General features: G+C 35.1%; 3 protein-coding genes across 8 annotated transcripts in view; 2 read left to right on the top strand and 1 right to left on the bottom strand.

Annotated features, from left to right (window-relative positions):
* The window catches only part of GNPTAB (N-acetylglucosamine-1-phosphate transferase subunits alpha and beta), a 39,725-nt gene extending 37,034 nt beyond the window's left edge, over positions 1–2,691 (top strand). Inside the window, exon 21 of the mRNA XM_039338171.1 lies at positions 610–2,691. Within this exon, the coding sequence (XP_039194105.1) occupies positions 610–687 (78 nt within the window). The 3' untranslated portion in view covers positions 688–2,691. The remainder of the gene's footprint in view (positions 1–609) is intronic.
* A 1,209-nt stretch (positions 2,692–3,900) lies between these two features.
* On the top strand, positions 3,901–15,567 carry SYCP3 (synaptonemal complex protein 3). Of its 6 annotated transcripts, XM_039338170.1 has the most exons (9): positions 4,395–4,528; positions 5,527–5,665; positions 7,024–7,105; positions 9,188–9,222; positions 10,230–10,347; positions 11,198–11,297; positions 12,252–12,350; positions 12,832–12,936; positions 13,073–15,567. In XM_039338170.1, the coding sequence occupies exons 1-9, from the start codon at positions 4,487–4,489 to the stop codon at positions 13,124–13,126; spliced, it is 774 nt and encodes a 257-aa protein (XP_039194104.1). In that variant the 5' UTR covers positions 4,395–4,486; the 3' UTR covers positions 13,127–15,567. The 6 variants fall into 6 exon arrangements, with proteins under 6 accessions (XP_039194103.1, XP_039194099.1, XP_039194098.1 ...); XM_039338169.1 differs by lacking the exon at positions 4,395–4,528 and adding an exon at positions 3,901–3,967 and having other exon boundaries at positions 12,832–15,567; XM_039338165.1 differs by lacking the exon at positions 4,395–4,528 and adding an exon at positions 3,909–3,988 and having other exon boundaries at positions 12,832–15,567.
* LOC120305857 (cholinephosphotransferase 1-like) lies at positions 12,942–27,703 on the bottom strand. Its single transcript, XM_039338163.1, has 9 exons — positions 27,466–27,703; positions 25,856–26,003; positions 24,264–24,405; positions 23,137–23,221; positions 20,702–20,833; positions 18,968–19,126; positions 18,053–18,178; positions 15,938–16,048; positions 12,942–13,152 (listed from the first exon to the last, which is right to left on the bottom strand). Exons 1-9 carry the CDS (start codon positions 27,694–27,696, stop codon positions 13,108–13,110), a joined length of 1,179 nt encoding a protein of 392 aa, XP_039194097.1. The 5' UTR covers positions 27,697–27,703; the 3' UTR covers positions 12,942–13,107.
* Between the last annotated feature and the right edge of the window lie 52 nt (positions 27,704–27,755).

Genomic DNA, 27,755 nt, shown 5'->3' with positions numbered 1-27,755 from the left:
GCTAAAAGGCTGGGCCCAAAAATTGAGATGCATATACATCCTCAATAATACCAATAGTCTGTTCAGAAAAAAAGATTGGATAGATTTATTTTCTCCAGAAAAAATCATGGTAGAATTGTTATAATGATTTGATGGAATATATCACTTTCTAGATCAGTGGTTCTCAACCTGTGGGTCGGGACCCCATTTGGGGTCGAACGACCATTTCACGGGGGTCACCAAACAAGGCTGTCCGCCATTTCCCCCCCCTTTTCTTTGGCCACGCCCCTGGCACCCGGTGATGTATAAGTGGTTGGGGGTCACTACAACATGGGGAACTGTATTATGGGGTCGCGGCATTAGAAAGGTTGAGAACCACTGTTCTAGATTAATGGAGAACCATGTATGTAATCATTTCAAAGGCATTATATACAGGGTTTTATGGTTTTCCTCAAAGGAATGTATTATGCTATAAAGTCTGCCATACTTTCTAGAGAAAAACAGTCTTACCTTTGTAATATAGGTGTTGGAAATACAGATGTTGGATAAATGTTTCCAGAGTATAGAATATAACGACATGACCATGTGCATGAAGGTTAAAAAAAAATAATTTGTTCTTTTGTTTTTCAGCTAATAGCTCTTAAACGGAAAATTTTTCCAAGGAGGAGGATTCAGAAAGAAGTTTGTTATGAACGAATGAAAGTGTAAAAGAATACTTATTTGTAAATCAGACTACCTCAACATGTGATAAGCATGTAAAGTCTTTAGTTTCAGAAGTGTATTGATAGTTATTTCTGGGGCATATGTAGAAATGGCCCCATCCATTATTGTTGTGTTTCTATGTGTGATCCATGCTATTGAATTTAGAGAAGAAAAATATGTTTGTGAGGCAGGAAGCTTTGCGTTGCCAGATTTCAAATGTTTGTGACTCACAAGTGATTTTCTGAATGCTTTATCCTTTTCATAAAAAGGGTTACTGAAAAATAGCTGCATTTATTGCAGCATCCATTGCCAATGAATTATAATACTGGAAAGTTATGTTTTTATTAGATGTGTTCTAAGCTTCTGTCGCAAGCCATTTAATGAAGTATTAACCATTTGGTTACTTCTTTAATTTGTTTATTCTGCTCTCTGAATCAGAAAATATACAAATTTGGACTGTAATTCTGCATCCCACTAATACAAAGAGTGAGCTAACATACATTGAAATTGTTATCACAAGTATGTCATGGTATTCTTTCCTGCAGCCAGTTAGATCAATAGGATGATTTATGTAACTAATTTCAGGTTCCTTATCTGTAGATTACTGTAGAAGAGAAGGAAGAATGTGATATGAAGCCAAAAGAGAATCAGTTTCCAGATGTTTTTATGAATATGCGAGTAATCTTTAAATTGATAGAATTCTCTGGTAACATTGTGGCACAACTGGAATTCCTAATCAGGTTTAGAGTCCCTATCATTTATCTGTGAATCTTGCACTTTGCTTTAACACAAAGGGGCAAAATTGCTACTTTAGCTTCCCTACTTCCAATTTACATGCCACTTATTGTATTTATATGTAATGGGTTCAGCAATAGGTTATTTTCTGAAAGATTCAAGATGTCAGTTTTGTTGCTATGTTTTCTGTAATTAGGTACAAAAAATTGGTACATAAATACTATTCAAATCTGTGGTGCCTTCATTAATCATAATGTAAATTGCTGCTCAATCCACTTAATTGAATTTTTAGTCACATTAATAACTGAATGCTAAATTAACATTTAAATGTTACAATCAAGTAAAGAGGCTTAGATGTAACTATTATTTATACAAACGTATATTTTAGCGGTAAAAATGGATTGCTACATTTTGTCATACATTGTACTGTTATGTAAGTGTATTAGCATGAAACCGACTTAATTTCTCATATCATGTTTTTAGAAAACTGAGATTTGTTCTGTAATCTGCTTTATCACTAATTTTCCAAAATCAGGAACAGAGAAAAGGGTAATTTAAAAAAGATACTTTGAATGAATTGTTCTCAGTCATGAATAACTTTAGTAGAGTTAAAATTACATCAATCATTTTATAATGAAGATAAAAGATTTTCATTGTATATATGCTGTAAGATATATGTTTTCTTTTAATAGATAGTGTCACTGATTTAAAATGTTTTCTGGAAGATGTGTCAAAGAATGATCAAAGATTTAATTTTTTGAAAACTTTAAATATTTCCAAATAAAAGGCACCTTATTCTTTATCTAGAACAGTGTTTCTCAACCTTGACAATTTTAAGGCATGTGGACTTCAACTCCCAGAATTCCACAGCCAGCAATGCTGGCTGTGGAATTCTGGGAGTTGAAGTCCACATGCCTTAAAATTGTCAAGGTTGAGAAACACTGATCTAGAAAAACACATGATTAATTTTAAATACAATAAATTTCTTTCAGCTTCTGTAAAGTAGCTTTTTAAACTTTTTTTAAAAATAAAAGCATTTTACCATGACAAAAAATTAAATAAAGGACAGAAGAGATTGTTGTAATGCTAAAAAGGGCAGGGGGATAATGAGTTTGTAACTTCTGTAAAGGAGAGAAGTAGCTTCTGTAACTATGGGGCTTTTTTCTTTTAACGGTATTCTGTTCTGCATTTTTACCTTTTTCTCCTTTCTTTATCTACTGCTATATGTCTTTTAGCTATGTAAAAACTTTTAATAAAAATTAACACTAAAAAGCACTACTAGATACATGAGTTATTTCAGTGATCAAATGATGAAGACTAACATTTGGAAATGTTTGATCAGGGAAAAACAATTAGTACTTTTTTTGGAAGACTGGAAACCTTCTGTAGTCTTTTTGCTAAAAGAAGAAAAAAGTGAAGTGATTTATGGAATTAATGATTGAAAAAAATGAGGAATAAGGCTTTCTTAGCTGTATTGATATCCTCTTCTGCATCCTTGCATTCAATATTTCTCAAATTTGGTAAACAAACTGTGACTACTGCCATTTATTTTGAGTCCAAGTTGAAATCAGAATTGACCAAGGGATACAATTGTCATAGAGATCTATCTCTCATGTTCACTGTATACCGGGAGCCAAAGTAAATACAATAGATTTGTGTTATAGCTCCTGGCTATATTTTTTGAAGATTAAGATTACTTTCAAGGGAAAATTCAAAAAGCACTGCTGAGGGCCTTGAAAAATGTATAAGAATGCAGCCAGGAAAAATGCATTTTTACAATATTCGTTTCACCAATAAGAATATATAGTTGTTTTGGTTCCCCCCCCATATTTTTAAGCTGTGATAGCCATGCAATCTTGTCATGTACATGTGTATTCTCAGGTTTGACTGGGAAGGCCTTTTGACTTTCAGTACAAAATGACAGAAGTCTTCTCTTAGGGCTATCAAATCTGAACAAAAAAATCAACAACTGCTAGATGACAGCATGAAATAGTCATCTGGTTTGCTGCACCTCGATCTGGTAGCCTTATGATCTCTCACCAAAATGCAGAAAAGTTAAGAGGGTTACCCACTTTAAGTATATATGCTTGTACACACACACACACAATGATTCATTCAGTTTCCACAGCTGCCAATTCATCTGAATGACTCTGGGCAACTTAAAATTCTATAGCTGTACTTCTGTTCAATAGGGAAATAGAAAAAAATAAGTGGTCTCTACTTGCTTTCTAGTAATAAAATCCATGCACTGGTAAAACTGCTCTTAGCTCTTCTGCCTTATTTTTTCTTTAAAGTAGGCCACTGTTTCTCAAAGTGCTGAGCCATTCCCAATCTGGCCTGGAGTGCTTTCACCCAAACACTGGTGCTGGATGACTGTCTAAATATGGAAAGGCATGCGGGGGGGGGGGGGAGTATTAAGCCTCCAGTAAGACTTCTAAACTGAAACACACGCCCCGTGGGAGGGGGGAGGAATCTCCGGAACAGATTGCGGAGTGGAATTGAAAAGCGGCTTTGTGAACTAGTTCAGACGTTTAGGTGAAAAAGCATCCAGGTTAGGTTCAAACAACACCAGGTAGAGATGCAGTAGGTTCAAAAAGCTATATTTGGATTGTGTGCTTTGATAGAAATGCCCATTTCACAATCTTGGGTATTATATGTGCCTGTGTGTTGTTTATTTCGATTTATATATGGTCCCCTATCTCACAATCTTCTAGCGGATGTAGGTGTCCTTCCTTTCTTCCCACTCTTCAATGGTCATGAAGAAAGGAAAGTAAGCATCTCGCCACTCCAAATTCCCGCGGTCGACGGCCCAGCCTGGCACGCTCCCTCGAGAGTCAGAGTCTTCTCTGACGCAAGCGCAGACCGAGCCTTTGAAGAAAGGGCGGGGAGGATTCAGGAGAGCAGAGCTGGGTGCGGGCGGCATGTTCTCTAAATCTCTCTCTCTGCGTGGGGGGAGGAGAGCGCGGGGCTTGGGGCGGAAAGAAACTAGCGGGAGGGATAATCTGGGTGCATGTGTGGCTGGGCGAGAGGTGGGTAGCTGGTGGCCTGCTGTGCCGTCCGCATAGGGGAGATGAGCTCAGGCAGAAAGCGGGGCCGCCAGTTCGGCTCTGAGGTGATTTGGGCGGGAAATAAGAGGCAGCGGCTGCTTTGAAGAGCGAGCAGAGGGATCGTTTTGCGCTATCCTTTTTCCTCCAGGGGCGCATCGGGGAGAGACTTCCAGGAAAGGCGAAGGAAAAGATGGGCCGATTAAGGAAATAGGATACTTAGAAAAGGCTTTCATCTCATTTATTAAACTTTTATTTATATATAGACTTTCAGCGTGTCTGCATATTCCAATCAAAATTGTTAGCGTCGGTAACTCACAAGCCAGCAAATGTATAGAGAATGTTATAGTCTAATACAAATAAAATCCTATCCCAAAGACAGCTTTGATACCAAAAAGACATTACTGTGCCTCTTTTAAGAAGCATTTTTCAGTCTGTGTTTCATGTACAGTATATAGTTTTTATAATACAAGTTGGCAACAACCAGTCCCAGAGTAATAAAATGCAGAACTATAATCTTGTAATTCAGTGTCCTACTGGTTGTGTGTGCGCGCGCGTGTGTGTGTGTATTTTAAAGCCTCCTCACTACAAACAGACTTTTCTAGCATTTCAACTACAGTATTTAAATATTGAAACATGAAGATACCAGATACTGAGAACTGCAACTGATCCACAAACAACTTTAATAAGCCAACAATTCTATAAAGTTGGAATAATAATAAAATTGTATTTTGGTCTGTTTTGCAGTTTACTTAAAACAAATTAGGTTGTTAATTTATGAGATTGGTTTATTCAGTTAAACTTGGATGATGAAATAGTTGTTTTATGTATAGTGACAGTAAAAAATTAGACGAGTATTTTCTCATAAGCTCACACTAATTTCATCTGTGAAAAATGTCTTTGTATAGTATAAGAAATTCTGCACATAAGGGACATAACATTACTGAATTCCAATTAGCTTTACAAAAAGATGCAAGATGCAACTACTCTGTATTCAGATTTAATTAAACAAATGTGACATTTGAATGTTGATGATGTACATTTATGTAAATTTTACTGCATTTAGAAAATCATGGCACCATCAGGAAGAAAATCCACAGGAAAAACAACCAAATTAGCACAAGAAGATTCAGTTGTACATGTCTATAACTTTGAAGATGACCCAAAAAAACATTTGAGTGGTTCTGACGAGGACATTAGAGAAGGTGCAGTAGTCAACTTAATCAATAAAACCCACTATTACACCAGATACCCATTGTTTAGAACTCAAAGTTATCTGTCATATGAAATTTATCTACAGACAGGTTTTGAGAGGTGGAAAGTTGAGTAAACAAAGTAAGCAATTATCAATAATTATGTAGAAGTGCCCCAAAACAGCCTGATAGACATTTAAAGAAATATATTCATATTGTGCTTATGAGAGTGGAAACAGCAGAATTCTGTTATACTTTTAGTGTTTTAGAGGCATCTGAACTTTTTTCATGCACTAATTCAAAACACTTAAGAGCTCTGAAGTTTACATACAGTACAGTTTTCCAAGTTGTAGCTGTCAGTTTGTTGCACTAAAAACAACAAACATTCACGGCAATTTAAACAAAAAGTTTTATTGTGACTTAAACTCTAGTCCACAAAAGATTACTATATATCAAAACTTTTGGACACAGTCTTTACAAACTGATATGCTTTGTAATTTATTTCAGCTAAGATTTTTGCATAATTTTTATCATGAGTATGTCACTAAAGTATAGTGCTGAAAAAAGTATAGCTGATTCTCTAAAAGCATTAAAACGTTTTAAAAATTAATTAGAAATTAAATAATATTTTAATATTTAATGAAACCATTTTGCACGTTAACCCTAAAATCTGTGTGTGACTTGATAGTACAACCTTTTTTTGTATGTATAAAATCTTTAAATGCAGTCTTCGGAATAATAAAATATTACAGGAAGAAATTCTGCTGGGATTTTTGGAGAGCTGCTGTTAGGCTGAATAAATATTGCAGATATAAATGGAACAATACAATTATTGTTCACTCTTCCATATTTTGTTCTGAAATATATTTCATTTTGCTATTTTATTGGTTGTCCTCACAGAAAAATGTACACAGAAGATAATGAAAGCTGGCTGGGTGATTTTGGACCAGTCACACACACTCGGTCCAACTCGCCTCACAGGGTTATTGTGAGGAAAATAGGAGGAGGAAGGACAATTTATTGTACGTGTTTGCCATTTTGAGTTATTTATAAAATATTCCATATGGGATATAAATAAATAAGTAATGCACAATAATTTGATATATCAGGCTCAGCATAGAACTATAAGGATTTAATTTATGAAAATTTGTAATGTTTTAAATTTGAGTAGCGAAAGTATGATTGGATTAGTGAATGTAATTACCATGTCACAGCTTCATTGGCCTCATGCATATGAGTGGACACTACAAGACACACTCGGTGTTTGGGGTGGTTCACACAGCTTGAGGAACACTGAGGACTGACCTGTTTTCTTTCATCTTTTCCTGGTGATGCAGCTAATTAAATTTATATTTTGCTTTTCTGTAAAGATGAAGCTCCAGTGATTGATAAACATGGGAAGAAAAGACCTTCAGTAACTTTACCTCATGCAGGAGTTGAGGATGATGTTGGGTAAATTGCTTTCTCACTCATTTTTTTTGATGCACAGCTATTATATTAAATGTAATTATACATTTATAATCACAGCAGTAGAGTTATAGTAGTCTATCACAATCAGAAGTGCATATGTATAAAACTTTTCGTAAGTTTGGTGACAACTTACGAATAATTTTCTGTATATCAACTCATACGATATTGCATAGAAAGATTGTCAGGTCAGTGTAAGATGGCATTGCAAAAATGTGTGCATGTTTTAAATAAAGTTTGTCTTTATTTTACATAGAAACAAGAATTTGTTAAATTACTGGATTGGATCAAAAAATACAAGTATGAGAAATTTCAAGCATTCAGTCTCTCTTTAAACTAAGAATTGAATTGGGAAATTGACTTATAACCATCACACAGAGCAGAATTTATAAATCCACATGCTAATAGAATAAGACTATCATATTTGCAAAACTGGATGGCCATTAGATAACAAAAATTCAGAAAACACCTACTCTTTGCAACCAACAAATTTTCCTGGGTTTTTCAGACTAGATATGCTGAACTCCATATTAGATATATTAGATATTTTAGCAATTTATACCAAAATATACATAGTGCTTGGTTAACGACCACTTATTCAGTGACCATTCAAAATTACAATGATGCTGAACAAGTTGTGATTATGACTGGCTCTCAAAGTTCTAGCCATCCCAGCACCCCTGTAGTCACATGATTGTGATTTGGATGCTTGACAACTGACTTGCACTTATATTGCTTCCATGCTTTGGCAGTTATGTGATTGCAATTTGTGATCCTCCTTGTTTGCTTCATACAAACAGGAAGCCAACAAGGAAGGTCACAAGTTGGTCAGATAAATCTCCTCACTTACATGCCATCCCACTGTCCTGCCTTACTAGCCCACCTGCCCACCCTCCTGGACCCTTGCTGCACTTATGCTGTGCCTCCCTGGCCACTTGCACGCCTTCCTCCACCTGACATCAGCCACTTATCTATCTCCCAGCCTGCTTGCAAGCCAACAAGACTTGCAGCTTTTTACCAGCTTCCCTTATGGTTGTTGAAAGCCAGCAGGTAATGGCAAGGAACTTATTGCTTAATGACCTTAATGCCTAACAGTGCCAGTGAGGGTGGCAGCAATTGCCTTTTCTAAGTGGTCATGTGACATCATGTTTTATGACTGTCACTTGATGGAAATTCCAACCCTGATTGCCTTTGTAACACAAGGACTATCTGTATAACTTAATTTAAAATGTTAAAATTGCTCTATAATGAAGATATTTTCATAGTAAAAATAGGAAATACATCTATCTGAATTAAGCGGGAGTTGCTTTTAAAAAAAGAAATTATAGAACTGCAACCTGAAATCCAAATTTGATTTGACAAGGATCCATTTGTTTTTTGTATAGTAAATGAACTAATAGTAAGCCAAATAAGAACTATTGAACTTATTAAATAAAGCTTTGCCTCATCATCTCTACAAAATTTGATTCAGTTTTTTTAATCTTCCACAATTACTTTTATGATAAGAAAAATAAAGATGAGCATACCAGCAATAGCTATAAATAAAATACCATCGTTGAATATCCTCCCTTTGATGCTATAATTCTCATCCAGTTAGACATAAGGTGGCTGCAATAAAGTACGCATATGCTGAATACAGAAGGGCTAGTCACATACTTAACAATGGTTTGATTATAATATTATATGTAGGCTACAAATATCTGATTGCTTGGTCCAGAATTAGCTGAATATTCATTGAACTCAGGAATTCAGTAACCACAGTTTAATGATAATACTGTTACTTAGTTATTTCTTCACAGGTAATACCTTCAATTATTTCTTTTAATAATATATCTCTATATTTTTCTCTATTTTACCGTATTTTTAATATTGATAGGTGCCATTCACAGTATTGATTGTACAACATGTTTTAGGAAAGTATATTTCAAATATTAAGTATATGGGTACATATTAACTATATAATTGTTATGCTATGTTAAATCTCTATTTTGTTGCTACAAAACAATATGAGAAATATAATTTTTTATAATGTACAAAAATTACTCTTAAAATTAATCTATTTTATAGTGGAGAAGTGCAGAATATGCTGGAACGATTTGGAGGTATGTCATAATTTATGTCACTAGAGCTGAATGTAGTAACACTATTCTACATTCTTTACTGTATTTTAGGTTTCCTACTTTTGTAATTTCTCCAAGAAGAGTTGAGGGGTAGGTAGGAATAATATAAACCAGGTAAATCAATTCATAAGATCCTTCAGTATATATTAATATTTGAAGTGCAACATCAATAGTAGGTAAAATACTTTTTGAATACTTAATGTATTCAAAATTGTCAGCTAACATTGAATTAATATCTAAATTTTATTCAATTTAAAGTCAATATTTTGTTTTTATTTCTGTGTACCTGCTGGTATGATGGTCATGTGCATCAAGTTCTTCCCAAAAACCTGGGAAATTGCTTCTTGTTTATATGTAGTTTATTATATAATTTACTTACAATCATTTAAACCAGAGGTTCCCAACCTTTTGGGCACCAGGGACCGGTTCCGTGGAGAAAGGTTTTTCCAGGGACCAGAAAGTATGTGATTTTGTGTGCTACCTGCATCCCCCAGATGGAGCTTTGCTTGTTTGTATGGACCAATTGCTGGCATGCTGTGGCCCGTACTGGTTCACGGACTGGGGGATTGGGGACCCTTGATTTAAACTTTATCAGGTTTATAGCACATTCTTAAAATTGTTAATTAATGCATTTCCAGTTTGGTTCTCAAGTGAAGTTAAACTTTTGAAATGGCCTTACTGAAAAACTTTCAAGGATTAAGTGGAACTGTAAGGAAAACCTGTTTTACTGCTTTTTCTGTTGATCATCATACATTAGGGCACATTATGTTTACCAGTACAGTTTGGTATTGTAGTAGAATTTATCCATTTGATAATGTTAATGATTCAATATTTATCAGCATACTGGCTTATTGAAAATATTATAGGTAGGTGTACAATGTATATAATACTCAAAATTAGTCTGAAAAGTTGCTATAGTAATGTTTGGATTTATTACAAAGTGTTAAATCTACTTGCTAAAAACACACTGTACAATTCTCTTACTGTAGCGGACATTAACAAAGCTCTTCTGGCTAAAAGGAAAAGATTAGAAATGTATACAAAAGCTTCCCTTAAAACAAGCAACCAGAAAATAGAATTTGTTTGGAAAACACAACAGGAACAAAGGTCAGTTACTTCAAGAATCATATATTTCACAGGAAAATCATTACTTAATTCTTTACAAATAGTCCTTGACTTACAACTGTAATTGAGCTTGCAATTTCGGTCCTAAGTCATGACCATTATAAAGCCAGTCTTCATGTGACTGGATCTGATTTTACACTTTTGCAGCAATCATTAAGTGAACACACAAAGCAAACCCTGTGATCACTAAGTGAGCATGGTTTTTAAATGAACTCATTTTTTTGCTATAGGGTAAGCTTTTGCCAGTAAACACCAGTTTCCTGCAAAAACAAAGTGTAGTCACTTGACCGTAGGACACTGCAAACCCCCATAAATGTGGGCTGGTTCCCAAGTGCTCAAAATATGGTCACATGACCACATGGCGGCTGGATATGAGAACTTTGGGTCATAAGTCCCATTTTTGGAGTCCATCATGACTTTTAAGCAACTGGTCATAAAGTCAAAGACTATATGTAAATTATGACTAAATTTTGTTCAGCATTTTGCTTACTGAAAAACAAACTTTTAGCCCTTGGAGAAATATCCTAGCTGCTTTTTTTAGTATCTGGATTACATATGATGTGAATGAATCTGGATTATATTAACCCAGGGATTTAAAAATAAAAACATTTTTAAACATTTTTAAAAAAAATCATTGATTTTCATTTCTGTTTGTATATTAAAAAATGCCACAATGTTGATACTTAAAGCATTAAAGTCTGCAATCTTCCAGGAGTTCCCACAAGTATGCCAATTTAGTTTGTTAAAGTCAGCATTTATTCCACACTCCTGTGGATTTATTCTACAAGATATTACATATTACACTCTTTGTAATGATAAATATATATTGTAGGCAAAAGGTTAACCATGAGTATTCTCAGCAGTTCCTGCATGTATTTCAACAATGGGATGCCGATATACAGAAAGCAGAGGAACAGGAAGAAAAGCTAGCGGTTTGTTTTCTTCTATTATACTAACCATCAGATTGCTATTTCATGCCAACTTCTGCTTTTTCTTCCTATGATACAGGTATCCCTCGACTTACAAGCATTCGTTTAGTGAACAAAGTTACAACTGCACTGAAAGTGACTTATAACCAGTCCTCATACTTACAACTGTCACAACCTCCCCACAGTCATGCAATCAAAATTCAGGCACTTGGCAACCAGCATGTATTTATGACATTCACAACATCCCAGGGTCATGCGATTGTCATTTTTAACCTTCCCAGCTGGCTTTCAACTAGCAAAGTCAATGGGGGACACCTGATTCGCTTAATGACTGCAATTCACTTAACAACTGCAGTGATTCACTTAACTGACAAAAAGTCATAAAATCAGTGCAACTCACTTAACAACCGCCTTGCTTAGCAATAAAAATACTGGTCCTAAATGTGGTTGTAAGTTGAAGATGACTTGTATAGGAGAAATTATCAATCAATAATCAAAGATAAAAGATGAAATATTCAGTGGCATAAAATTGTGTGCATTCCTAACTTTGTGAAGATATTTATTCACACAGAGTGCAGGAAATTCAAGTAAAATTAGCAAAGTCAAGCACTTCATCAAAATTAACAAAGTCAAGCAGTTTATAAGGTTGCTTAAAACAGGTGAGATTTAAGCCCAGTTAGTAAGTAGGTAAGACACCTTTAACTTTCCTTTCTGCCAGAACTGAGTCTTAAACCAGCTATCCCAAATTGTTTTGTAAGCGATCTCTTTCCCAAAATAAACTTGAACATCAAGGATTCAAGTTGAATTCAGGTGTACACAAACAGTTTTGAAACTGAAAATATGCAGCACCATAAAACTTGGAATAAGTCTATTCCTGATATGTCTTTTGTCAACAAGGAAAATTTCTGTAATTGAATTATATCAACTTATTAACCGTTATACTTTTTCCCCCTTCAGAATGTATTTCGACAACAACAGAAAGCTTTCCAGCAAGCAAGAATAGTTCAAAGTCAGAGGCTGAAAACAATTAAGCAGTTATATGAGCAGTTTATAAAGGTCATTTTTAAATCAAATGGTAGTTCTGGACATAGTTTTATCAAGTTCACATTTCTACTAATTTTTGTTCCATCATGTAATTTTGAGATCAGTCTTAACAATGCCAGTATAACATACTGGAGTTGATACTATAATCCAACATCTGATTTTCATTACTGGACAAATTTCTTATGTAATATGTATCATCTCAACAATGTTCCACTTTCAAGCTTTCTTCATACATAAATGATGCATGTAGTGATTTTTCTATTATCTTTCAGGTTTTCTTCCCAAATCACTTCAGAACTTGTAGTGCCAAGATTAGTAAATTTCCTCCAAATGAATTTTATCTTGGTAACTTAACATTTCCCCTATATGAGATTATGTTCCTCAGAATACTAAACATTTGAAGGATTTAGTCTATATTTTAACTTTACAAATGAAAGAGTGTTCTTGATGTGAATTATTGTCCAGTTTTCATGAAGGCAAATTCTAATTGTAGAGTATGGAAGACATGGAAAAGACTCATGAAAGTCTTTTAGCAGGGGCACAGAGTGAACTTCGCAAAGAAATGTCCATGTTGCAAAAGAAAATCATGATGGACACAGTAAGTATTTATACTGATTTATGAAAATTTCAGTGACTTAAATAGAAAAGATATTGTTTATAATTCACAAGCTAAGAGTACTGTGATACAAAATGCTGCATTTGATCAATATATTTTTCTTTCTTTCTCATAACAGCAACAGCAAGAGATGGCAACTGTTCGCAAATCTCTTCAGTCCATGTTATTTTGATGGTTCAGTGGAGAAACAACTTGTACCTAAATAACATGATACATATATACACATTAGCTATTGTGAGGAGAAAAAAAGAGACTGTTTCACATTCCATGTTAAAAATTATATGTGTCTGAATACTTCATTGTTACAAGAGAAATCAACAAGTAATTAAAAACAATATCTGTTTTTTCATTTTCACAATATTATGATTCTTTTATCATAACGTTTTTCCTTCATTTTCAAATTACAAATGTAAATACCTGGTTATGACAGTATTTGTAAACTTCAAAATATTATAGTGTAGGATTATTCCTAGTTAGGCACAGTAGTTACAAAAGTCCATTAGTTGAATTAGAAATTCAAGTCAAAATGAAAAAGTCCTAAAAGCCAGGGGGGGGGGAAGCATTACACACATTAGAATAAAGTGCTTTAACATGAGAATTGAACAATACTGTTTACAAATTCCTTACTATCATATGGTAAAATATTACACTATGTTTTCCAGATTTAGTACTGTATTAATTTAAATGTATTAATACGTGGCATAATGTACTATTTGAATGGAAAATTAGAAGTTAATTGATACATCAAACTTGTTTTGAAAATACAAATTTATGTAATTAAATTAAAAACCCTTAAAGTACCATTGCAGTGATTATTGAATAAAGAGTAAGAAAGCACTAATTTCCAACTGAAATGTTTCTTACCATCAATTGAAATATCAAAAGATTGATTCATTGAGTTTATGAAACAAAAATTTTAAAGATAATTTACATTTTCATACTTCTAACACACATTCAAACATTACAGATGCAGTATTTATACAGTTATGGAATACTTAGTTAAAGCAATTTATAATTGTTTCAAATCTGATTTCTTTTTTAAAAATATTAAATATATTTCTTCTATTTTTTCACCAAAATTTGCTTGAAATATTTTATTATATTTAAATATCAAGGTTTTGCACTTATTAATTACCATAATGCCACTCCATTAATTAATGATTTTCTATATAGAATTCACCATAGTTGCATAAGGGCAATTTTTCAACTGAATCTGTAAATATGATTTTGATATAGATCAGCTTATGAGGCTTTTTTTACACCTCATTTAAAATTCAAGGTGATAGATTGTTCTTATAATTCTATTGGGTTTTCTAATTTCTAGAGAGATGTTATAATAATTAGTGGTGCAGACTGGAATTTTTTTTACTTAACATATAAGCAGTGGCCACTTGGGATTGATTCCCTTATGGAAGTGTACAATAGAAAACAGCAAAAAATAATAACCAGAGAGCAATATTTTAAAAAGAATCAAACTATCCTGACTGCACCTACAACTGCTTTTATTATAGTGTCAAAGTTAAGATGAGACACATTTTTTGAAATCAAACATAATGTCTATTAAATGTGTTCAGTCATGGCTCCTACATCATATTTGCTTTCCATAATCTAGGAATAGTTTTTGAAAGATAAATTCATAAATTAACAAACTTAATGCATCAGTGTTACATAACAAAACAAACTCATCTAACAATATAAGGAAAAGAATTATGGTTATAAGTTTTTCTAGAGACATAAACATTCAAAAGGAAGAATACATTGCTTGCTCTGCAAAATATATTCTAAAATGTTAATGTCTATTTTATACCAAAAAAATGCATGTATTTGCAACACATTTTTGTAAATGAAAATAGACTTTTTGTTGCTCTAAATGTAGTGGACCAGATTAGTTTATGTTCAAAAATAGAATGGCTTCACATTTGAAAAAAGGGATTGATTTCATTCTCTTATATCCAAAACTTTGAAGTACTTACCCTCCCCACACCAGCCCCAAATTTTCCTTTTTATAAACTGCTGTCTGGGAAGTTACAATTTGCAATGGCAAAATAGGGCATCCAATCCCATATTTGTATATGATGAAAAGCAAATACAGGTAGTCCTTGGGTTATGACTATTCAACAACCTATTCAAAGTTGCAGTGGCACTGAACGAATGGTACTTAAGATGACTCCTTATACTTCTATCCATTGCAGTATCTCTGTGATCACAAGATCATGATTTCTGATGTTCTCTGCCAGCTTCCCACAAGTAAAGTCAATAGGGAAACTGGTCAAAAATTGCAGCCAATGCAATTTAGTAAAGCCAGCTGGGACTGCTTGAATTGCTGTTGCTAAGTGACAATCACTTGATGTTGTGCTTTATGACTGCATTATTTAATGATGGGAATTCAGGTCCCAATTGCCATTGTAAGCTGAGGACTACAGCTTACGAGAAAAAGTGTGCCAGAGGCCAGAGGCGGAAAATGTTTAAATGTTTCTGTCTACCACAAACTTCAACTGAAAGTCAAAAATGCAAACTATATTTTGTATGACCTGAAAAGAATACCATAGCCTTTTAATCACTGATTTCTTTATCTACATTGGTTAAATTTTTAGCTAATTTGAAAGGTCAAGACATTACAGAATGTATAATGCTATTTTTCTACCTATATACTAATCGTAAAGTTATTCTCCTAAAAAGTCAAATTTATTCATGGAATAGTCCGTGCTAGTGATTACCTGCTTTAGACTTTTAACCATATGTGTATACAAACAAAGTATTTACACAGGGATTAGTTATCTTTTAACAAAAGCTTCTGTGATTCAAAATAACTACACGTCTTAGTATAATTTGAAATTTTATGAACTCCTTCATATATTTGGTTTGCTTAAAAAGCCTTCAGGTTTATATTTCTTTTAAAACAATATTTTCCATAATTCAAGATTTCCCCCTACTTCTTCTTTTCTTCACATTTAATTATAAGTCACTCATTATGATTGTGAACCTGTTCAAAAGCTTGAGGAGGTGAGATCTTGAAGACTTGTATGTGAAGGTGAGCAGCAATCTGTAGGCATAGTCCAGTAAAGTATCTCAGCAAATCAAACAACGAGATGAACTAAAGATGAAGAAGGGGAAAAAGAAATCTTACAAGTTAATATTACAGCACCTACTGCATACAAGCAGAATTATTCTTACTTTTATCCTACTACTGGCTCTATCAGATAATTTAAATTCTTGTAAAGCCAAATAAAAAAAATAAAGTTACCAATCAAGTGAGAATTGTAATACTTTTAATATTTTACTGTTCTGTACAATTATAGAAAATATGTCTTTGTATAAACTATAAAGTTTAATTTTCTCACTCTTCCATCCCCCAGAAAGAGAAAATTCCAATTGTGCATCCAATAAATTACAGAGTAATGAATGAAAAATAAAAGGCCATGGTTGCCTCCTCTTCTAAGTTGGTGTTAATACATGCAAATATAATGATATATTTCAATCCATTAGTGACAGCTATTAACAGTAAATCTAAATCATCATGTGGTGCAGTCTTTTCTCTCTCTTCAGTTATGTTCCTGCCTAAACATACACAAATTCATGGCATTCTATTCTCTCTTTTTTCCCTCACTTTTTTTTTTCCACAGGAGAGTCCGGAAAGCTGAGCTTAAGGGTATTCGCAAAGATGACAAGAAAGCCTGCTAGAATCTTTCTTGGCTGCAATAAGCAAACAAGTTCTTAAGTTAAGCAGGTTCAAGCTGGATTTAGACAGGAGACAAAGGGAATGTGGGCTATGGCTGAAAAGCAGGTTAATCAGTATAAATGTAAAATGATAATAGACTATATGACAAAAATATGAGACTGTCTTTATCCTCATTTAGAAATTATGGAAAATAATTCACTTTCATGATTTTTTTTTCATATCATCTAATGGTATGATGGAGTTTCTGCAGAAATGTCCTCAAATAACAACTGGATAATTTCATTAACTTCAAAAATTGAAAAGTCTTTATTCACTAGTGTTTGATACATGTTAATTTCTCTCACAAGTACATGTTCAAGGAAAATAACTAGTTCCTGGTCAAATTAACTTAGCTTCTTTTTCAAAGCATCTTTTTGCTGGTGCCAGATTTCTTCTCAGATAGAAACTCCATCCCCTATGAGTTATAGAAATGACTTATAGAAAAAAGATTTCACTCTATTCTTTTACAGTAATTGAGGTCCACTCAAAGGGGAAATATTTGCTGTATTTCAATAAAGCTGTAATGTATGCCGGTTTTTCAGGGGAGCAACAGGAAAGGATGTATGTCAATTGTATTCTTATTTAAGCTATCTCCTGGTTAGTATTTCCTACAGATGTTTGGATAATTATGCTACATTGCATAGAGTTTCTAGGGATATGATAAAGATATTGGGTTTCCTATCCCAGTGTTCTCACACAATCAATATCTATCATTCATCCTTTCAAGACTATGCTGTCAACTCATAATCATTTTCAGTAATAATGTGATTCTTTTAGCTTACTATTATGGTGCCATTTTGATATCTTTTAAAAGACATTTAAAGATTTTTAAATCTTTTATTTAATGTTTCAGTATGATTCAATAACATTAGTTCTTCTTTATGACCTCATTTTATCTAAATCTAGATTACTTTGGATAAACTCTAGCATAGGTTGGACAGATAAGGAATGATGACATTATATTTTCTTTATAAGACTATATACTTTGTGGAGGCTATTTTAAGACATAAGGGATTTGCGTTTTCAAGGTAGATTAATTCCACATTTTCTTTTCCTTTATTGTCTCGCTGGAAGAATCACTATCCATTATTTGAGGAGCACAGCCATTTGTGCCTTTTCCTTATCGCTGCCTTGTTACGAATAAAGCTGCTATATGTCTTTGTACCTTCTTTTTAAAGACTTTTCTAAAATTCTTACAAAATTGTATCATTTATTTCAGACCGCTTAGGTATGTTTCAGTTTTTAAAATAACTTCTTTCAATTCTTGATTTCTAAATTAGATAATCCACTCAAAATTCAAATTACCAAACATTATGTGTAATCATATACAAAATTACATTAAAAATAGAATACATGCAAATTCAATGGAAATTTACTTACCAGTGCAACCCATAAAACAATATATTCATCAATAAAACAATTGAAGTACTGGTTTAGAAATAAGAGGCCTGGCCCAATGAAGGCAGTGTCTTGAAGTAAGATCTCACTTTTTGTCATGTGTGCTACCTATAAACAGAAATTAAGTTATCTATTAAATTAAGACTTTAGATTCTATTTAACCTTTTGCAATGCAAATATACTATCAAGTCTTGGGAGATATTAAAATGCTATAAAATCAAAAACCATTCAAATTGATCTAGAATGTATGCTCAGTAAGAATAGTAAGAATTCACTTTTTAATAAAATAAAAACTACAAAAATATTGAACAGATTTTGTCTGCTAGTAGCGGTACTTAATCACAGATACAAACTTTAATAATTTTGATGTAGAATAGAAACTGTAATATACAATATATATTCAATGTTTATTAAAACTGGATTTACATGGAGTAAATACATACATTCTAGATCATCTTGATGTCCAGTAAATGTGGCCTTAATAATAAGATCTGAAACTATATTGTTTGCAAATATTTGCTTTGGCAAAATAGTACCATGAAATCATTCTTTGTTTTGTTTGTTTGTATTAATAAACCATAATTTGCAGTAAGTGTCCACTTTTAAAATTGAATTTATATACTATCATCATATTCTAGATCTCTAAGTAGTTTTTAAGAAACATATGTTCAATTTGCCCACATTAGCTACAATCCTAATCACACTAATTTGGAAATAAATTCGACTGAACTCAAAGGGCCTCTTTTCTTGGTGAATATGCATCAAAGAAAGTATTACTTCGACATTTTTATTAATATCACATTAATCCTGATTTTTAGCATTCTTTAATATGTTAAAATACTTGGGTTACATCAGCTAAACATATTATATGTACACCAAATATCAAAAATGTTTTACCACCAATTTTTGTGTAATTTTTGCAGACACAAATCCAAAAGTTAAGGCATACAGACAGGGATGATTTTCAAACAGTTGAGTTGGGGATTTTTTGTAGATCATTATTGCCAAAGTAATAATTAGACCAATGTGAAGGCCTGGAGATAAAACACTTGTTCCCTGAAATACATAAAGGCATTTATGTATTCTTTTTAATAAGGTATGTTTTTGTTATTTCTCTCTGTAGCTCAAATAATAATAGTAAACATAAGTAGATGTTAAAATATAACAGACAAATTACAATATAATTAGCAATACCCAAAATATAATAGCCCTTAGAAACTATGCAAAACAATACAATCTACTGAATTTCAATCAAATCAAATCAAATGCATGTCGGAAGAAATGCATGGAAGAAATCTGCCTTATTCTATCCGATGTCAAACAATTTAGATCTTTAAATATTAAACCAGAATTCCGAAATCACCCAGAATTCAATGGATAATCTTTGCAAACTGGGAGAGGAGATTGGTCACCATTTGAAGCTTCCAAATGCTTTTAGAGCAAGCCGTAGAACCTTCCAGAGCAGTTTAATTCCTAAGCAATGTAGGGGACGAGGTTATGATGGCAATTGGGATCAGGATTTCCATCACTAAGCAATGCATTCCTAAATCAAGACATCATGTGACTGCATCTTGTTTTGCCATCAAAACCCAGAGACTGCGGGTCATTAAGAGAAAACCTCAAATAACCCTAGGCAAGCAGCTTGGCAGGTGAGGGCTGCAGGTGGGTGGATGAGTGCTACAGATGGACACATCTCAATGCAAGCAGGTCAGCAGAGGCTGAAGACAGATGCTTCTGAGTACAGACAGGCTGTTGGGGGATGCAGGCAGGCAAATGGGGCTGGCGAGGGCCACAGGTAAGTGTTATGGATCATGGCCAGGCCTTTGGGGGCTGCTACACAGAATAGGCAGGTGGGGGTTGTTACAGAGTGGCCCTCACAGCCCCACTCATAATCTACAGTGCCCACACATAACAGTGAGTAAAATGGTGGAAATGACCTATAGGTGTAATTTACAACTTTCTGCAAGCTTCCCCATTGATTTGTTTGTGGGAACCTGGCAGGAAAGACTACAAATGGAGAATATGTGACTGTGGCTGGTTGTGATTGTGTAATCGTGATCCAGGTAACCAAGCACTCAAATTATGATCACATGATTGTGGGGACAGCGTGACAGCCAGAACTCTGAGAATGGCTGTAGGTCCTCCTTGTTCATTGCCATTATCACTTTGAATAAATTGCTGAACAAGTGGTAGTTTTAGAAAGTTTAATATTGTCAGGAAGAGTAAAAGCTAGTGTGTCCCAATAGTTCACTAAATCTTTTAAAGAAGATTTTGGCTTTTGTACCAGGTAGAAGTAGAAAAAGGCTTATCAAATTGCTTGATAAGTTGCTTGATTGGCTTTGCTTTGAGAACTTTTAGCAAGAGTGAGCAAAAATTCCACAGATACTTAAGAACTAAATTAATAATCTGATCTAGAAATTTCATGGCTGCTATATTATCTCTTTTCCACTTCTCCTTTGTAATATGAAGCTGTAGAGCAATTCAAGCTATAGCATAATTTTATTAGTACATTTCACAGTGCATATTGCATTTAAGGCTTTCTAAAACAGAGTACACAAAATAACACTCAATTTGCATTAGCATTAATTAAAATTTACATTAACCCAAAATTAACATCTTACAAATACTTACTGCTATTGTAGAGCCATTCTTCCCCACACCGCCTCCAAAGATTACTCGGAAATAAGTATAACTTGACAATACCGTCCCACACAATAAAGCAGCAATAGGTAATATCTTCAGCTCTAGTTCTAGCAGAGGGATCTTGTAAAGAAAATGATCATTTAAAAGGTTTAAAACTTTCTGCAACTACTGAAACTTAGCAATTTATCTGAATTATCCATTTTTCTTCACTTACAAGCAAATGCCACTCATATCCAAAAATTCTGTTAGCAATCCCAGATTATGATTGAAGACTGGACACACAAGCACTATTCTTTAAATTATCTTACAATTATATATGACATTGAATTTGGAATCAAGAAAAAAACATTCTTAAGTACAGTAACTGGACCTGATTGTATAGTCTAGTACAGGGGTAGGCAACCTTGGCTCTTTTATGATTCGTGGACTTCAACTCCCAGAATTCCTGAGTCAGCATAGCTGACTCAGCATAGCATAGCTGACTCAGGAATTCTGGGAGTTGAAGTTCACAAGTCATAAAAGAGCCAAGGTTGCCTACCCCTGTACTAGTATACAGGTAGCCTTTGCTTAACAGCAGTAATTGAGAGCAGCAGCTCTGTTGCTACATAAAGTACAATGTTACACAATTGTTCCAACTTACAATGACAATTTGAATAGTTTCCAGTTATTGTTGTTAAGCAAATCCCTTGCAGTCATTAGGACACAATGTCGTGTAATCCCCTTTTGCAACCTCCTGCTAGTTTCTTCGTTGACTCTGCTTGTCAGAAGCTGGCACTGAAGGTTAGAAATGATGACCATGTGACGCTTCAACAACCGTGCCCCAACTGCAGTCATGTGATTGCAGAGATGCTATGACGGCTGCAACTACAAGGACTGCTCTTAAGTCTCCTTGTTCAGTGGAATTGTAAGTTCATTGTAAGTCTGAATAGTTGCTGAATGTGGTCTACCTATATACCATCAACTGCATTTCCAGAAAATGGATAGTTCCTTCATATTCACTGATCTATACAGCTGTAAACATCACAGGAAATGCAAATACCATCTGCCCATTTTGCTTAGATCAGATCTCAAGATTGTATTATCCACATATTCTAGCTAATAAAACTTAGCACAAATATTTACCTTTTTTTATTCAACTGTAGTTAGAAGGAAACTTCCAAGAGGCAGCAAAAGGTTAAAAAGAAAAGCAAAATAAATGAATCCTGTAACCAAGTAGGTTACATTTCAGAATACAAAGTTGCCTAAGATGCAATTTCCGAGATTACTGTATCTTAAATAATCCATTACTCCAATAAAATAACTTGCACAGTGACGATGATTTAAATTGAGTAGTTTAGCTGTCTACATTTAGCTTCAGGGAGGAAAAAAATCATTTTCAAAAGAAAACTGGAAAAGTTTCAGTAATAATATTTGAACACTGAATTGGTTTCATGCAGGTATTCAATAATTCAAGTATGCCAGAATATTAAATCAGTTTCAAGAATAAAGTCAGCCAAGTGATGCTTATGAATTGCTTAAATGTTCATAAATGTAAAATGTTGAAAGTGTATATTGTAACTATATAAATACTTATGCAGTGGTTTCGTTATTGCCTTTAATGCAGTTAATTTTTTTTTTTTACTCAGTCTGCTGGATTTCTAAAAGGCTGAAAAGTCCAGGGAGGCTAAGATATCGCCAGTAAAAAGATCAGATTTATCCAACATTTATCCATGTTATGTTATCCAAATAATATCTAGTGGATGTAATTGTCAACATTTTCAAGAGGTCATCCTAACTAGCTCATGCTTCCTTTGAACAGTAGTTCTCTTATTACTTTCTGTAAATCTAAATCAGGGGTGTCAAACTGCCAGACCGTGGGCCGGACGTGTCATCCAGAAGCCACGGCCACCCCATTGCTAGCAATGGCAAAACCACCCTGATACGTTGCGCGATGTTGCGAGTTTGACATGTCTGATCTAAATCCTACCATATTGACAAAAATAGTCCAGCTCTGAAAGCAGAAGGAGCACAATCTGCTCTGAAATTTTCAGAAAATAAAAGAGAGATGCATCCTGTTGACTTATAGCAATAAATTCAGCACAGCTTTGAATGGTACATGAATGTTTGAGAACAACAACAGACAGCTGGTAACACGTACATAATAAAGAGCAGAGAACTGGGAGTATTATGGAACATCATATGTTTAAATAATTGCAGTAATTTAATACAAACTTTAATTATAACATGTGGAGTCTTTTTCTTTTACGTAGTTTTGAATTCATGCACTGGAAAACGCATTACAAATGCAAAAAGGCATCTCACAATAAACATTTAAAAGTAGGAAAAATCAACGTTCAACAAAATGCAAAGAATTAGAATCACTTAGTATCAATACGTTTCAGAGATATGAAAATATATTTAAATCTGTAGGTATATTGACTTACCTTTGTGTCCCACATTCTTGTTCCACCAAATGAGGATAATAAAAGCATCATTATTATAGCTATTTCAGATTCAGTCACATCAATTCTAGAACAAAAAAAGAAAAAAGAAATTAACTCATACCAGTGACTTTTTTTAATGAATGGGGATTCATATGCCAAAGGTTATTCAAACATTTTTCTAAAATAAATGTAAACATCAGGGAACTACTACTAATAATGAAAGTAGCTTAATAATTTATTTTATTTCTTGTAATTATATTTTCCTAATTCAATGTATAAATTGGCAGAAATAATGGCTGAAATATAAATAAAGCATCACTATCTCCTCCTACCCAAAGTAAGATACAAATCCAACTAATCCTGATGCAATTAAGAAATCATAACTTGGGATATATGTGAACCAAACTTCACATCTACCTATTTGCCTGTTGCTGACCAAATACTAATTGCTGGACACCAGTAAAACTTTGTCTCTTTTCATGGTCTTCTACCTAAACCGGGATTAAATCCGAGCCAGAGAGCTCCTTAAAACAGACAATAGCTTCAGAAAGAGAACTGCTCTCTGATAACCATTAAAAAAAATAGCAATAGCAATAGTACTTAGACTTATATACTGCTCCATAGTGCTTTACAGCACTCTCTGAGTGGTTTATAATGTCAGCATATTGCCTCCTACAATCTGGCTCTTCACTTTCAGGCCTCAGAAGGATGAAAACTGAGTCAACCTTGAGTTTGTCAGGATTGAACTGCAGGCAGAGTTATCCTGCAATGCTGTATTCTAACAACTGTGCTACCCAGGACTCTTTTCATCCCCTTTTCATCCCAATCTTAGTAGCTGAAAGCAATAGCAGATGTTTAAGGTTTCTGACTCATCTTTAGTATCTTATAACCTTTCCTGCAAAGTTTTTGATCCTTCCCATCTAACCTCCCTAGCTTTCAAACTCCTTTGTGAAGTATTATCATCTCATTTGATGTACTATTAACTCAGCATGGAATTCACAAATAACATACTTCCTACTAGGATTCAGGAAAAAAAAAACCTGGTGTCCAAGTTGAGGGTGACAGTAATTTTTTCTTAAGACAAGTTGCAAATTCAGTTATCCAGGCATTCACAGGCATTCACTTACTTGCTGAATCTGAGCATGCCGGAGACATAGGTTTGCCAGTGAGCACAGTAAAACAGGAATATCGCAATAAAGAGACAGAAAAAGAGCCAATCTGGATTTGTTCCCAAGCGAACTGCAATGCAGGCTGCAACAGTAACGAATACTGAAAAGGCAAATTAATTTAGGTTTCATAGCTGTTTTGGAGAATATCGATAAAATAAGACTTTGGGCATAACCAGTACTTACCTTTCATTGGTAAGTAAAATGGAAGCTATACTAAGTGGGAAAAAGAATCCCCACACTAACTAGTAAATTCCACCCATCTTAGGAAACCTATGTGTTTTCTTACCCCTGCTTTATAAAAGACACCATGTATTTAAAAAAATATTGATGAGCTGAGCGCCCATAAAAAATAATACTCTCCATTCCAGGAATTGTTGCTAATATGATCTTCATTTAATCTAAAAAATTACCACCTCGCTTCTACTCATTTTACTTCATATATGTTGAGCTGGTTTATAGAACCAGAAGATAATATTTTGGCTCTTGAATCCAACTTCCAACTTTGTGTAGAAATCCAGTTTAAAGTATGCCAAACAGATAGCCGTCTGGCTTCTTGGATAAGTGATTCCATTCTCAAATTGCTCTTCCTTTTAAAAATATCCTACCTGTGATCAATTCTATTAATTAAATATTTAAAAGACCAAAGGGTGTGATGGCTCAGCAGTTAAAGAAGCTGAGCTTCTTAACTGGAAAGCTGACAGCCAAGTTCAAGGCCTGAGTGCTGCATGATGGGATGAGCTCCTGTTACTTGTTCCAGCTCCCACCAACCTAACAGTTCAAAAGCATCCAAATGTAAGTGGATAAATCGGTAACACTTCAGTGGGAAGGTAACAGTGTTCTGTGTACCCAGACATGCTGGCCACATAACCATGGAAGTGTCTTTGGACAATGCTTGACTAAGAAATAGAGATGAGCACCGCACCCAAGAGTCAGACACGACTGGACAAGGGAAAGATTTACCTTTACCTTTTGAAAGACAAATTTCAGTCTGGTTTTAGATGAAAATGTTCGACAGAAATTGCTTTGGTTGCCCAGAAAGAATGTTTGTTCTACAGGATGGAAGGACTTCTTTCCTGGGCTGCTCTGCATGGTGACACTTGTTTCAGCCCTCTGGATATGGAGTATGCAAGGGTACTCAAGATAGCAAGTAGAAACTCAAAAATGACTCCCCCCCAGGACACACGACAGCCCTCTGGAGTTGCCATTAGATGTAGGAAAAAGTCACTTAATGATTTAAAGAATTGCAAAAAGTTATTACATGCCCACATGCATCAAAGCACATTTCCCCTTTAGACTGGAAGCAATTTACAGGCCTAGTGTTAAGGTGGCTTCATTTCCATCTGAAGGATTGTAGGATGAACTTGAGAGTGAGGTCTGTTGAACTATGGCAAGTTGTCTAGAAAGGCATGGATTGAATTCACAGAGAGAAGCAACCCTATATTTTGACTAGAGGAGGGGACTGCATGGGTTAGTCTACAGGGGTTAGACTAAAAGACCTCCTTCCAACTCTATCAGTACATGATGCAAGCCTAAACTAATTAAAAAGTTACCTGTTGAAATAGAATCACAGCCATGGTCAAACAATTCTCCCAAAGGAGAACTACTATTTGTTCTTCTGGCTTGCTTTCCATCAATCGCATCCAGAGATTGGTAAATAAAGATTCCTAATGCACAAAAGAGGAACACCCAAGGAGGAGCCTGAAACAAATATACAGAAACAAGCTGTTCTGCCATTCTCATCTAATAAGTATAATAAGGACAGAGTGGCCTTGATCATCTGTTATGACATTCCCCTTAATCACTACTTTGTCTTCAGCACATTGTATCTTAAAGTAGGTTACAAAACCAGCGATAAGGCACTCATTAAGACTACAGCTAATAACCTGGTCTACAGTTTCTCTATCTTACTAAAAAAACATGAGCAAGGAGATCCTGTTCTAGTCCTCCCTTAGGAACAGGAACCAGCTGAATGCCTTTGGGCCAGTCATTGTTTCTGAGCCAAGACAGGAAAGTTAAATAATATCTATTTACCAATCCAAAGTTGACTAGCATGGTACATTACAAACCATAAAGAGTCACTTGGATGAGATGGGCAGTTATGGAAACTGAGCTCATAAAATAAATCATCTTCAGTGAAGAGGCCTTCATTCTGCAGCAAATTGGGCTGATAATAATATGCATCATGGACTATGATCTAGTAGTCAATCTTGAAAAATCATGCAGGGTCAAACCTGGCAGTCCTCAGATACAGACTATCAGAAACTCCCAGAAGCAAGGAAAGTCGACTGGGAACTTTAAAAAGGAGGCTGCCACTTACTTATTGTTGTTGAGAAGTTAATATATCTATGGAGTCATCAGCAGTGAAACTCCACAAAAAGAAAATTGTATCTTTGTGTGTATTATGCAAATACAAACTTGTTTTATAAATGAAAAACATTTCTCTTTCAGAGAGGCAAAAATGTCTAAAATCAGCCCTTTCCTAGCTTCTACTAGAACAGCTCAAAACGTACATACTGTGACTCTGGTCAAGGATCACCAGTCTAATCCAAAGTGCCAATCCTAAATGCCTTAGCACAGGAAAGGCATGGTGTAAGTCTAACCATTAAATAAATGCACACCTACACAAACTCTGTGATTGAGCTACTTCGTTTTCCCCAAATTCCAACATGACTCAAATATTTTCTTTAAAAAAAAATTATGACAGCCAACACAGACCTTTCTCAGCACAATCTGCACACACTGGACTCCACAGCCCATCATATTTCTAACCACAAGGCTGCAGGATTGGCCAACAATAAGTCCCTTCTTCCCCTGAGCGGAGGGGAGCTTCTCTTACGGAAAGTGTGCACGGCAAAGAACTGCAAGACTCCGTGAAAGCTTACCGGGCAGTTCACACGAGACGAGTTAAAGAGTATATCCTAAGTACGCTAAGATCTTAACACTGCTGTCGATCAGTCTGAGTATCTGCTGAATAGGCTGGACAGGGCGAACCCCTGGAATTTGAACTCCAGGGCGGCCCAACCTTTTCTCTTTCCCGGCAACCTGACCCTCCGCCTTCCGCAATGCCCCATAGCGGGAGAGCGCTAAAGCGAAACCAGGGGAAGCGCGCATCCACAAGGGCGACGGCGGAGGCGAGTCTCCCCGGCGTGGACTACCGTACCTCTTCGGTGGCGCTAGGGCAGTAGTACATGAGAATCAGCGAAGGGACGAGGGTGAAGGCCAGGCCGACGAGCGTGATGGCGTTGGGGGCCAGCCAGAGCGGCGTGCGCTCCACCAGCCAAACCCAGTAATGCTGCAGCGGCGGCTCCAGCAGCGAGCGCCCGGACGCGTTGTACCTGTGCTCTTCCAGGCGCTTCAGCTGCGCTGCGCTTAGCGGCTCCAGCAGCGCCATGGCGCCTTCCCACGGGCCCGAGCTAGTTCCGAGAGGCAGCACCCGCGCAGCGGCAACGG

The sequence above is a fragment of the Crotalus tigris genome, unplaced genomic scaffold, assembly GCF_016545835.1.
Source record: "Crotalus tigris isolate CLP2741 ecotype Arizona unplaced genomic scaffold, ASM1654583v1 scf7180000017694.5664430, whole genome shotgun sequence".
Lineage (NCBI taxonomy): Eukaryota > Metazoa > Chordata > Lepidosauria > Squamata > Viperidae > Crotalus > Crotalus tigris.
The sequence above is the reverse complement of the archived record's forward strand: the minus strand, read 5'-3'. Positions and strand labels throughout refer to the sequence as shown.

What these genes read in the sequence shown, in the direction of transcription:
- SYCP3 (XM_039338170.1), top strand. Translation starts at nt 4,487, where the DNA reads ATGAGCTCAGGCAGAAAGCGGGGCCGCCAGTTCGGCTCTGAG. An exon ending in AACAGGAAGAAAAGCTAGCG is followed by an intron (nt 11,298 to 12,251) that starts GTTTGTTTTCTT and finishes TTCCCCCTTCAG; the next exon opens with AATGTATTTCGACAACAACA. An exon ending in TATATGAGCAGTTTATAAAG is followed by an intron (nt 12,351 to 12,831) that starts GTCATTTTTAAA and finishes TTCTAATTGTAG; the next exon opens with AGTATGGAAGACATGGAAAA.
- LOC120305857 (XM_039338163.1), bottom strand. Translation starts at nt 27,696, where the DNA reads ATGGCGCTGCTGGAGCCGCTAAGCGCAGCGCAGCTGAAGCGCCTGGAA. An exon ending in AGAATGGCTCTACAATAGCA is followed by an intron (nt 19,127 to 20,701) that starts GTAAGTATTTGT and finishes TATGTATTTCAG; the next exon opens with GGAACAAGTGTTTTATCTCC. An exon ending in AAATTACACAAAAATTGGTG is followed by an intron (nt 18,179 to 18,967) that starts GTAAAACATTTT and finishes TTCTGTTTATAG; the next exon opens with GTAGCACACATGACAAAAAG.